Here is a 13455-nt window from a genome sequence, read left to right as displayed (position 1 = left end):
GCAGTTCAACAATCACACTAGAGATTTGATGACTGATGGGCGAATAGAATGGATATTTTGACAAAATTGCGAAATAACATACTTTGGCAATTACTGGCCTTACTTGTCATACTGCTTAACCAGTTTCCTAGAGCCATGAAATATGTGACTATCAATACCCAGCTGCCATCCACGCTGTATTTAGTTGATACCCGAAGAGATAATGATATCTTTATTGTACAGGGATTTATCATCACAGCTGCAATACTACATGTTTCCAGCAGTGACAATCACGAACAAGTGGCAATGATGGTTCATATATGTCAACTAACTTGTGTCTCATTGTCATTTGCGTTGAGTTTCATAAGAAGTGTCATATTTGTCACACTGGTTTGCGGGTTGACAAAGAAGCTCATCAACGTTTCCTGAATGCATAGTTATTAAAAATAACATTTGAAGAAACATGAATCTATACACCTAAATCTCAGTGTCTGTTTGTTTTCTGTTTGTCTTCTGTCTGTTTGTCTTCTGTCTGTTGTTCTTCTAGTTACAGCGATAAACTTATAGAAACAAAAAATCCACTTTGCACTGGAATTGAACTCAAAACCTCCAGTTCTGCCGACAGGCGTACTATCCATTACACTACACGTCCAACTGGTCATATTATGAAATAATTGGGCACATACTTATTACATCTGCTATTCTTTAATGCCGATTGGTTAAAAAACTCACACTTCAGCTAGGAAACTTGAAGATCATGATTGCGTGAGAGATCATGACAAAGTCTTTTTACTAATGCTGGCTTCAGAGGGATGACCCTTATTATAGTAAAGATTTAGACGAGCTTAAGTTACTCAAATTCATTGGGAAAAGAAACTGCCAATTACAAACTGATTTTTTACGCAAAAATCGTTTTTATTACCCATGCAACAGTGAGCATTCAGCTAGTCTTTACTATAATAAGAGCCGTGTTCATTTGTCTGAAGCGATGCTGAAGGCGTTAAGAAACAAATATTCTTGTGCACTGCACAAGAATCGAGTTTAATACTTGGATTCCCAGCCAAGTGTGCTCCCATGTATGCCACTCAACCACCTTTCTACATCTGAGAATAATTGGGCACATAGTTATTACATATGACGATTCCTCATAGCATTCAGGAATGCCAGCCTACTAGTCTATGATAATATGTGAATGGATCATCTATAAACTATACTTGTTAAAAATGATTAAAATGGTTTAAAAAATCAACCTATCGTGTCGTGTCGTCTACCCATGTGTGTCCATTTGGAAGCTGACCTTTTCAGAAAATGAGCTTTATTATATTGAAAGCTCTTATAATTGAATTGCCAGAGGCCAACCAGGAAACCATAGGAATGCAGAAAATGTCTACCAGAGACATTAACCACTCATGGAACTTGTGTTTTATGAAAGAACAAAGTTCAGTATTCAACGGTTTGATTTTACAACAGTAATTTATAAAACTTTAGCCAAACTCACTTATAACTATTCTGCCGTATCTTCAGTCTCATGAATTTTTACTACATGGAAATTGCAACTTTCTCATTTTTGAAACAAAATATTTTTATTTCTTCCGGTAGAGAACCCTCTACAGCTGACTACAGTTGGTTGTACTCAGTAGGTTGCACAGTACGTTTTTATTACTGCATTTGAAATGTAATTATAGAAAAAACTCGAAATGACTCATACAATTATAAAAAAAAACTTACAGTACTTCTCTGGACACTAATAATAATGAGTGGCAGTTAAACTTGCTTAGTTTTTGTCTGACGGTGGTTACCTAAAGATCACATCTAGGTAATAGTTATGACATTCTATAGACTAGCTAGAAGTTCTTCTAATGTACTATAAAATGTTGATAATTAATTTATTCAGATAGAGCATTTGACAGGTAGAAATCCTTGTGGTTTAGAAATGTTCGTGAAGGGATGATAGATTACACAATATATATGGCATATATCACATGCATTATGTATATATGTATCTAACACACATGGTATACATAAAACCATGTCTTTTGGTTTCAAAGCATAAATTGCAACCATGCATTAACTGACAAGAATGTCTTATGAGTTATAAATGAAAATGTTTTTGTACTAATAACTAGGGACTATTTGTTGAAGAAGTAAATATACATGTATATGTATTTAGAGTTTAGTGAGAAGCTATGGTATAGATGTTTCAACCTGATGTTACAAAGAAAGCGCTCAACGGGTGTAAGTAACACTAGTAACACTAATACAGTATGTATTTGAATAACAAGTTCTACGTAATTGAAGATTATCTAAAAATTGACTGAATAAATGCGTACCTTTATTGATTAAGAAAGGCAACTTTTTATTGAAATAATCATGTTGAAATAATTACGTTGAAACTTTGAAATGTAACTTGACTAGCATAATGTCTGGTGTTTCACGAGTATTAAGAACAGCTGATAAACATTGGCAGGTAATGTAGTTTCCTGCCACTTGCCATTAGCCTGGCACATTGCCAATGACTAATTTGAGTAAGCTAGTATCCGTATTGGTAAACTTACTAATAAGAGCGGTGAGAGCAAGCCTTAGTGACCTTGCTCCGCAATGTAATGCAGAGTCGCTAGGCTATTTTAACTTGAATAACCACTCATATCACCCAATGAATCCATTGCATCTCGCGTATCTCAATTGTTAGCCGAGATCAAATCTCCTGCGCTACGCATTCTTTATTCCAAGATTTTAATAGCTATAGCTGGACAGACAGACACTGAGATTCATAAATAAAGATCAAATAAAGTGATTGTAACTGTAAACCAAAATCTAAACTGCGTAGTTTCCTACCTTTAGAAAGTCTAAAAGCTCCCATGAGACATATCATCTCTAGTACAGTGAAATAGATTAAAGACTTCCTTTTTAACTGTTGTCATAACTGGTTACCATGACAACAGCTATGTAAATATCATTAAAATACTACAGCTGATGCTCTTGGCTCTATCTCTATCAATCTTTATTATGCCAGCCATTAGCAACAGCTAGTCAGTGTAATGACTCACCGAGGAGGGAAGGACACACTGGGAGGGTTTCCTCTCGATTACAAATTGTGGCTTGGAAATGGAGATTTTTAGAGCTGTGTTTTGGCAACAATAGTCCTTGGTAAACCAGAACGATAAGTTTAAAACTTCATGTCAGGTTGTATGGCCTTGTGGACACATCAGCAAATGGCCAGTGAAACATGAGGGTTATTGAGACTATAGGAAGAGATTAATATGTCTTCCGTGTGTACTATTTTATAGAAAAAGACAAATCTTCAAATATTTCAAAGCGTGTTCATATCCACTCCTATAACCAGCAATGCTTTTAGAAAACCATAGGTAATGCTATAGTAAAAAAGTGCGGGTTTGAACTCAGCATCTATCTAAAAATCATCAGTCTGATAGGTAGTCTGCGCGTAGCGGTAATAATTTGGAGTTGCCTCCCTAAAAAGTAGACAACACTTTTGATATTGTTGAAACCATAAGCGTACCGTAAAACCTCTATTTGAAAGCCATGGTGTTCTAATATTCAACTTTTCTCTTATAAGGGTGGTCAAATAGAGGTGGCATTCAAAAGGCTAGCATTGTATTTTTCAAATAGCTCATTAGAATTTTGGAAGATAAAGTTAACCCTTTTACGGGCCAAGCGAATGTCACCGATATTTTGCACTTTCCTTTGGTCGGCACGAAATTAACTCTTTTGGATGCAATAAATCTGCTAACTTACCTCCAACTCGTCAAAGATCACTAAATAAATATGCATTAGTAAGCCGAGAGATATCTCTACCAGTTGATATCTATTGCTTGCAATTAACCTGCGATGATATTATAGCCTGTGCCTTGCAACTTGTTGGAGATTTAAATTTTTTATTTCATTCTAAATTTGAAAGCATATTTTCATTTTAAGACTATATTTTACAATGTTGCATGAAAGCTCCTTGATATGTTTGCTGCAGTTTGCAGCCAAAACTGGCTATTTATGTGCAATAGAAGAGGAGTTATGAGCATCGATCCATTGTAAGCCGAGTTAAGAAAACCGTAATGATGCTATCAAATAATATGCTATAAATCTGCAAATTTACAAGTTATATAATAATAATCTATCAAATGCTACAAATATATATTCAAGAACAAGTAACACAAACAAACCATACTTATAATACAAGCCGAAACAAAAATTAATATTATTGAAACAAAAATATTTGCTCGGCCAGTTGCGTTCTGATTGTTGCTTTCGATGGAACAAACATCTTCTGGCTGTTCAATACCTTCCACAATGTCTTCTGACCTCAACTTTTCTTCTGCACTGCTGAACTAGTCAGAATTAGTGCCAGAACAATTTTTTTTAGCAGAGCCAAACTTTTACACGTTTTATCTTACACAAATAATCAAACTTTTAGCCGCATGCGCTAGGAACAACTTTTAACCTAAAACTAGTCGCTCATATACCATCGTAAATGTAAATCGTTTTCATATACGTCGAAGTATTAAGAACGCATTAAACAAGGAACCACTATTAGCCTGATACAGTTATTAATTATTTCTATGGAGTTGCTTTCAAAGTTTTGACCAACAAATGAAAAGCTTTGGAGTTGGGGTACAGACTTCGTTGTGAACAGAAACATCGAAAAAATTTAATGTTATTGATGTAATTGAGTCATTATTAGCACGATTTTGTGGACATTTTTCTACTGATCACTTTTTATTATGGGTTTGTAAAGATCAAAGAATGTCAAAATGGCAGTCAAATGTAGGTGGTGTTAATTAAAGGGTCGTGCTGATTTTCAACTTTTCTCCTATAGTGGCGATCAAATAGAGGTGGCGTTTAAATGAAGGTAGCATTCAATTAGAGGTTTTACGATAGCTTTGCAGAACCACATGTAATTCTTTATGTATATGAAAGCTTGTTAATTTGGAGTTGCTACCAATATGTTGTTTTGTTTCTAATGTTACTTGCAAAAGGATATGCTCACTTAATGAGCATATACACTTGAGTGGAAGATTGATAATTCACGTTAACTCGACATACCTACTAGCTTATCAAGGCAATGTAAGAGTTTATTAACCTGCTATCAGTGTTCAGTGCATTCTGATCAAATGTTCGTTTCTCAACGAAAATTTTGATAAGACTAAACATGGTGGTCCACACATAGACTCTGCTATATCAACTCTTATTACAACTCTCTATACACATCGCGATACATAAAATATCCGTAACTAGAACTAGGAGTATTTACATAATTTACAAATCCAACAGGGTTCCTAAAATATGTACATCTAAAAATAACAAAGTTCCATGAACAATGTGTTCCTCATAAAAGAAAATAATTCTGTAAATTGTTGTCTCATAGCAATCGCATTAGTTAGCCGTCTCTGCCCTTGGTCTTAGCCCCCAAACTGTTGTATGGTCTCCACTACTAGAGTAACTGTGTCAAGAAATGAGTTTACTGCTACTCGTAGCTTCTTAGCATCGGCAGCAGTGAAGTGTACTTCTAGTGTGCTGCCTACAATATTGTGCATACACATTTTAGAATCTTTTTACCAGCTACATTGCTAAAAGCACATAAATTACATAATTTTTCCATTGTATATTTCAATACATCAGAGTCTTGGCTTTCGAATGAGCTATTGTTTGCCATGGTGAGACAGACATTGGTTGGTGTTGATAGGATTTCCCCAGAGCTCTACCAAAAAAAAAGTTTATTGGCATAGTCTCGAAAATTGTGACGTCACAATTCTCATATTCGTTGTTGTGTGCTCTTACCGCTTATTTATCAACTACGGAAGTGACGATAATGACGCTAGTGGCAGGCGAAGGTAGGACATCTCCAGAGAACGAATGAAGATGACAAAGGAATCAGTGTCATTAGTTCTCCATGTACATATTATTTCTATGATAAGTACCTCAGACTCCAAGAACCATACTATATTTTCCCGATGATATTATGCACTAGCTCTTTATTTTTAATGCAATGTTAAGGGTGATGACTGAGACTAATTAATTTCAAGCATTGCGTGATCTCACGAAAGTGCGATTGACATTTAGTCTAGGGCCACGCAACCGCAGGTCATAATTTAATCGATGTGATTTCATTACCTTTATCAACGACAGTACATTTATTGAAACATAATTAATTAACCCAGAACATGTGTTTGTATTGGTCGGGCGTTAGCACGATCGCGGGCATTGTTGATTATCTACAATCTTAGTTTATTATTAGCGCTCTCCGGGTTTAACATTGTCACAGAAAAACGATTTGTCACAGAAAAACGCAGCCTCAATGGCAGCGAAGGGGATCGACGACCTAAGGCTAAATGAGAATTATGACGCCACATTTTGTGTACCTGAACCAAGTGTTTTTTTTTGCAGGACGTACTTTTGACACCCCGTTTTTCATAGTTCTATTATTCTTTGTGTATTGAATATAGGCTCATTCGAAAGCCAAGACTCTGATGTATTGAAATATATAATAAAAAAATTACGTAATTTATGTGCTTTAATAAAACTTGTAAAAAGAGAAGACAATCCCCATGAATTGTTACAGCTAGCCTGGAACATAGCTATGTAAAGATATGTCTGAGACAGTTAAAAAAGGTAGACTTTCTCGTACCATAATTCTATACACTAAACAATCAACTACTGTGGGGATGTCAAACTCATTTGTACAAGAGGCCAAAATCCAAAACACACTGTAGCTTATGGGCCAAACGAAAAAAATAATTATTGAACACAATAAAACTAAGTGTTTTTGGAACATAAATATGAATAGAAACATACAGGACTTTCATTCAGAAACAGACTTAAACTTTAAATAAAGTATATTTAATATTTTGCTCTCCTTAAAAATATTTCCTGTTAAATTTATATAGCATTGTCAGTAAATGTATACTTAGTATCCTATAGGTTATTAAAAGCTCTGTTTTTTAATCAACTTTTCTAACTTTGTAATATCTTTTAATGGCTAGACTTAATTAACGAGAAAAGTACACAACAAGGCAGCTGAAGCGTTCCATTAAGGGATCTGTAGCCTAAACTCCAAACCCCGTATTGCTTCATATCGATGGGCCATAAATAATGATAATGTAAAATTATTTTGTGAGCCGGATATAATTACATAGTGGGCCAGATTTGGCCCACGGGCCGTGAGTTTGACAGTGTGAGTGTGAACTACTGTATCACAACAATTGTGTAAATGTATAAGTGTAAACAATCAGCTACTGTATCATGATTAGATTATTATTGCATATGATTAGATTGAATAGTATGGCTTGAAAGAGTCAATGTACATTTAGTAGTTTTCGCCTTCTCAGTGAATGCTGTCGTTTGTATTGATTATTTTTGACTAGATAACATTAAGTTTGAGACATCAAGGCTTTTGCCTAGACAAGTGATGGCATAAACTAAAAGAAGAAATAATTAACCTTCGACAAACATAGTCTTGACACAACCACCACGAGGAGGCTCTTTGTCCACCCTTAGTGTATTGTAAGCTATCTCTGCATCTCTTTCCGTAAAGAATGGAATGCGTATGTTTGATGTGAGCTGATTTTCATTTGTCGTGGACATCGATCTTCGCTAAAAGATTTAGATGAGATTGTGATTGGCTATTTACTGCAGCATTTACTATTACCCATGTTCTATTTTTCGGAAATCAATCTGCTATTTTAGGAGGCAATAAATCATTTAAGGGGCTTTACAACTTGAAAAAACTGGAAAGAGCATGAGTATTCTTACAAATTTCTCAAATTAATTACTTGATTAATTTTTTGCTAGCCAGAAAAGCAATCTTTCCATAAAAATCTGTATTGTGTTATACTTGTACGATTAACTTGCAATTGAGCTAAATCTATGAATCTAACTACAAGTGTTTTATTGAAATAAATGTTTAAGACCACTGTATAGCAAGGACCAGCATACAACACACACTCCCTAAAGTACAAAAAAAGATACTAATGGAATATATGGGCCTGTAATTACTAGGTTGGTCAGGTGGTTTACATTTGGTAAAGGAGAGGTATGAGCTAACTTTCAATGAAAATGGTAATTTAGAAGTGGATTATAATAGTGTCATCAATTTGAACGGAAAGAGCGTAATTATCTTAAACTCGTAAAACTATCGAAAAAAAGTATCGCATAATATACAAACTTTCCAGTTGCCTATTTGTTTTAGAACGAAAAAACCGAGCAGCGAATGAAAGAAGTGCACGAAATTTGGAAATTTTATCGTAATAAGTACAAAACTTGACTCGATAGACGCGTCAAATGTATCTGCCATAAAGTCTATCGTAATTACCGCAATATCGGTCATAAAGACTTTGCAAACATAAAGGAGCATTTAATCACTATAAAACCTTCTGCGACGACCTCTTCGCTTCCTTTTTTTGCGATGGGTTTCAAGAGTCAGGTTAGTCTAATTAGTAGTTATTCCAAATTTATTTATTGATACTGAACCTATGCTCTCAACGTAGATATACAACGCAAGTTCAGGATGGCGCTAATATCTATTATTATATGCTTAAGTAAAAAATTAAGTATCAGGAACAGTAGTATTCATGTAATCAATTTGGACAAGTATCAGTCAGGTTAGCATTCGCTTAGGTTGGTGCCTATGTATTAACTCGTTTCGCGTAATGTACATATTTCGTTGTGGAGATAAATCTGTAACGTCTGGTTGATGGACATTGTTTACAACATATGTGGTATGTTTTTGTAGCCCATACTCATAGATGCCAGAGGCCATCTTCTTGGCCGGCTGGCATCGATAGTTGCCAAAACCTTATTGCGTGGACAGCGCGTAGTCGTTGTCAGATGTGAAGAAATCAACATTAGCGGAAGTTTCTACAGAAACAAATGTAAGGCGCGTTTATAATTTTGAACATTAGCTGTGAACAAACTTGTTGCTATTGTTTTTTTTAATGTTTTTCTTTATAATTTGACTGTTATGCCATGCTCAAGCTTTTAATGTATATTTTTTAATATACGTTTGCAGTGAAATACTTGGATTTTATGAGGAAGCGATGTAATACAAATCCCAACAGAGGGCCATACCATCTCCGAGCACCCTCCAAAATGTTGTGGCGAGTCATCCGAGGTTGGCGTCCTATTTATATTACACTATATTATAACTTATTTAGCTGGCTTGTTGAAATAACGTTTGAATTAATATCCAATAAATTTGTTGGTCATTTGCTAAATTTCTCATTGGGTAGATCACATATACTTGATAAAACTTGTAACATCGTGTATCATTGCAACATGTCAAAGAGTAGCAAATAATTGCTTGTCTTCTAACTTCACCTACGTTGTGTCTAAACACTGTCGCTCTGTAGAAGTGTAGAACTAAGGCCAATGAGTTGTAAGTCGGATAGCTCTTGCCTACGTGTCTTAACTGTTATTCTCGAGCAACGTCACCCATTTATGATAATTTCTGAATAAGTATTATGCATATTCAAACAGTTATATAGTCAAGTGGGGTAAGTGCACCATTGGGGCAAGTGCACCAGCTGTTGATATTTTATCAGCCAATCCCTGCATAAATGTCTATGAGTTGCAGGACTATTACCCATGATCTTCCTCAGGAAGCTATAGTCCCTGCATTCTGGATTTCAAATTTTTTGTGAAGTGAGCAACAAAAACGTAAATGCACTATTTAAGTAGTTGGCTTTAAATTTAGAGCTGTTCACTGATAATTTTATAACTTTCATTTTAGTGGATATTTGTTTTGGCTAACTATTGAGTGCAACTGGTGTCTATCCATAGAATACTTTTTTTCTTGTTTTAATCCAAACAAATAATTTTGTATTATTTTAACTGGGGTGGTGCACTTGCCCCTGATAATTTTAGAGACAGGGGCAAGTGCACCTATGTAGTACACATTAACATTAACCTATGCGCACTTTAATATATAACAAGGGCAGGGCAAGTGCACCACCCGGCAAACATGTAGTTCTCCATCAAAAGAGACAGTTCAATCTCATTTCAAGTTCTCCAATCTCTATAGTCTTTTTTGTTATACTTTTGAGTTAGTCTATGTCAAATTTGTGGTTCACTTGAGTGAAACTGGTCACTTGAATTGCATGGTATAGAATTGCTAATTTTTAAAATTTTAATGTTCAATACGATCAACATTTCAGTGGTGCGGTACAAGCTCAAAAAAACTTTTTTTTTCATCTCTATTGAATTTTATATAATTTCAATATCAGCAATTTGGTGCATTTGCCTCTGTTTATCAACCAATGCATAACAATGGCAAAGAAGGCTAGGTGGTGCGCTTACCCCTGTATATGGGGTAAATGCACCATCTAGACACACATTTTTTACACTTCTTATAAAGCAATGATATTTAATTAACAGTCTTTTAGTGCTGATATTCTTGCTCAGAACATTCTGGAGTTTCACAATGACAAATATTAGACTCAAATGTTTAGTTAAAGCAAAGCAGTAAGACTGAGAAGTTGAATTACCCTTTTTCGATGGTGTACTTACCCCACTTGACCCTAATCATACAGATGATCTCTTCAAACTTCTATATATGCAGGAATCAGACGCCACATATTTCAAGACAAGTTTAAACTATTTGGATTGTTTGAGCTACCAGAAAAGTTTTTATTCACTTGATCAGTTCGTCAATTGCTGAATGTATTTGATGTATCCCCAGTGGCTTTTGGAATGAACTTCCTAGACGCGGATCGTCGAAGTTGTTAATTGCGGAAACCATTCTCACGCAGATTGATGATTTTAGTTGCAAAATATGGTTATCAAAAAGTGTATCTTGCTGCTAAAGGTTTGGATAAACCATAAGGAAGCCTGTAAATAGACCCCATAATATTTCTTGGTGTAAGTATGATTGCATGCTTGTTTTTTAACAAGCCGGTTAATATTATGAAATAGATTTTAAAATAAAAAGATAGAAAGTTATTATTAATTGTAGCGTATATTATTCTTGTTAATTTTCCACAGTAGCTTTTGCCCCATTAACTCGTACTAGGTTCATACAGTAATAATTCATATTTCAGTCTTAAATTTCGTGTTTGTTAACACCGTGATTGTTAACAAAGTGTCTGCTGCTTGTACAACATGTTTGAAAGTGATAGGAGCTATTAAAAGATATGTTTATTGTTGCTCTTTGTAATTAAAACCATTCTTATTTGGTCATTTTAATATATTGGGCTTGCCTTCGCATGTTACATAATAAGCAATCATTCTGTGTTCATCATACATAGAAGCTACATCATTCAATTTGATCGCTTCTATGTACCCTAGGACACTTATGTATTTGCCTCATCTAACTTTCGCGTTTTCGCGAAGTCGTCCTCTCGCGAAAATTTCATGCGCGAAACTAAACTATCCTAATGAACGAGCGAAAACGCGAAATTAAATAGCTTTGTTCATTGATAGTCCAAGAAACAAATAGTAGCAAGCGATCAAATTGCTTTACCGATCTCACCCACACCATTCTACCTGCAGTTCACAATTACAAATTAGTCCCAAATTGAAATTGTTTTTATCGCTGACTTGAACCTGAGGAATCTAATTATGTTTGCTCCACCTCATTTATTTTCACATCACTATAATATATAATATAAGTGTCCTAGGGTATTCAGGTTTATTGTTAAAGACAGTTTTTATAGTAAAAATTCCATTTTTACTTGGTCAGCATCTTTTTTGTCAAACTTTTGAATAAATTCATTATTAGTGGTAGCAAGAAAGTTTTTATTCGTTTGCAGTTTGCCACTCGATGTGCCTACTTTTGGTCTGTTTTTTTCTTCTACGTATGTGACATTTGATGGTCAAACTAGAGTCTCTGAGTCTTGTGATGTACTCATTTGCTACTGATGTTGCGTTGCACTCTGAACTATAGCCACTTTAACTATTAAGTGACCGTTTGTCTGTTCCCATTACCTGTATTTTTCAGGTATGTTACCACACAAGACAAACAGAGGCAAAGAAGCATTGTACTTGTTTAGAGCTTGTGAAGGAATTCCTCCTCCGTATGACAAACAAAAGCGAATGGTTATACCTTCAGCTCTAAAAATCACTCGTATGAAGCCCACACGCAGAGTAAGTCTATGGGGAAGTAAAACTTGGGTCTTAAATATGCCTTAGTATTAGCAGAGGCTAATTTTTGTAAGAATTTTACTGGTGATTGCTGTAATCAGTCATCTAGAAGTTCTGGTATTGGCTAGGACATGACTATGAATAGTAGGCATAATTTGTATGGCAAATGATGGTCAAACTAGAGTCGCTGATTTTATGATGCACTCTTGAATTACTGATGCCAATTGCATACATGCCAGGAAATTCAAACCATTGTGTCTGTATTGACATTGCTGCTGAATTGATTGCTACTCGGGTGTATTGTTACATGCCTGCTACTTTTTAGTATTGTACCCTTGGCCGTTTGAGCCATGAGGTTGGCTGGAAGTACCAGGGCGTCATTGCATCACTTGAAGAGAAGAGGAAGATCCGTTCTGAGCGATTCTATCTAAAGAAAAAACAGGACCAGGTAGATACTTTCATCGGGGCATTTTTAGTCGTCATATTGATTCTATGAAAGTTTGTTTCTTTTTCGAGTCTGGTGGTTCATTTATTCGGTATAGTGATACCTTACTATTGCTGTTTTTGTGGATCAGCGCTGGCCGCAGGCCTGTGTGCTGAGGAAGGGATGTAGCAATGGATTCTTGTTAAAATTTAAAAGCCTGACACACAATTTTCTTGCTAAAAACAGTTGTCATTTACACCGAATTATATTGTCTGTGTTTTATGGTATTCCTTGCTTGTTATATTCTGGTCTTGCTTATACAATGTCTGATTATTTGTAGAAAATGGAAAAGACTGCAAGTAAGGTGCTGGCAGATTCTGGCAGAGCTGAGAAATTCCAAAAGGTCATTGAATCCTACGGTTACAATTGATTCGATGTCATGTATTTATTGTAACATCAAATATATTGGCCAGAGAGCACAACTCTGGAATTGTTTGTTTCTACTCTCTCATCTGTCATTGATGATCGGCCACCATTTATGATGGCTTCATTTTTACACATCAAAGGTGTATGTGCAAATTATTGGCATAATTGGCACAATCTTGTAATCTTTCTGATGAGTTTCTATGGCTGAACAGTTGTAGTTATTCATTATATGTACGTGCCAATTGGGAACAGATGCTTGCAAAACTAGTTTAAAATGTTTACTGCAGCAATAATATGTATTTTAGAGTGTATGGTTTCTAATTTGAACATATACCGGCAAGGCCTTTGATACAACATCTGCCAGACTTGCTGACATGGTCGGAAAATTGGCTTAGCAAATCAATTCACATAAAAATTGAGTACGTATCGAGCAGGTCAATAAGATTACAAAAACTACTGTAGCGAATATAGGAATTGTCAAATAGCTATAAATTGGTAAAAAAAAATCTAAAAGTTATTTCCTACATGAAATCAAAGTATGT

General features: G+C 35.2%; 2 protein-coding genes across 2 annotated transcripts in view; one reads left to right on the top strand and one right to left on the bottom strand.

Moving 5' to 3' along the window:
- Positions 1-5061: 5061 nt before the first annotated feature.
- Positions 5062-13455, bottom strand: part of LOC137408574 (EKC/KEOPS complex subunit Lage3-like) — a 296168-nt gene continuing 287774 nt past the window's right edge. The window contains exons 2-3 of the mRNA XM_068095155.1: positions 7428-7581; positions 5062-5509 (exon numbers count right to left, since the gene is read on the bottom strand). Of these exons, the coding sequence (XP_067951256.1) occupies positions 5391-5509; positions 7428-7581 (273 nt within the window). The 3' untranslated portion in view covers positions 5062-5390. The remainder of the gene's footprint in view (positions 5510-7427; positions 7582-13455) is intronic.
- On the top strand, positions 8359-12990 carry LOC137408224 (large ribosomal subunit protein uL13-like). The gene is made up of 6 exons (XM_068094646.1): positions 8359-8410; positions 8720-8858; positions 8996-9097; positions 11921-12066; positions 12389-12511; positions 12828-12990. The coding sequence occupies exons 1-6, from the start codon at positions 8393-8395 to the stop codon at positions 12915-12917; spliced, it is 618 nt and encodes a 205-aa protein (XP_067950747.1). The 5' UTR covers positions 8359-8392; the 3' UTR covers positions 12918-12990.

This window comes from Watersipora subatra, chromosome 11 (genome assembly GCF_963576615.1).
Source record: "Watersipora subatra chromosome 11, tzWatSuba1.1, whole genome shotgun sequence".
Lineage (NCBI taxonomy): Eukaryota > Metazoa > Bryozoa > Gymnolaemata > Cheilostomatida > Watersiporidae > Watersipora > Watersipora subatra.
The sequence above is the reverse complement of the archived record's forward strand: the minus strand, read 5'-3'. Positions and strand labels throughout refer to the sequence as shown.

Excerpts from the sequence above, each read along its gene's own strand:
- LOC137408224 (XM_068094646.1), top strand. Across the intron at positions 9,098-11,920 it reads GTTGTGGCGAGTCATCCGAG|GTATGTTACCACACAAGACA; the intron begins GTTGGCGTCCTA and ends TGTATTTTTCAG. Across the intron at positions 12,512-12,827 it reads TAAAGAAAAAACAGGACCAG|AAAATGGAAAAGACTGCAAG; the intron begins GTAGATACTTTC and ends GATTATTTGTAG.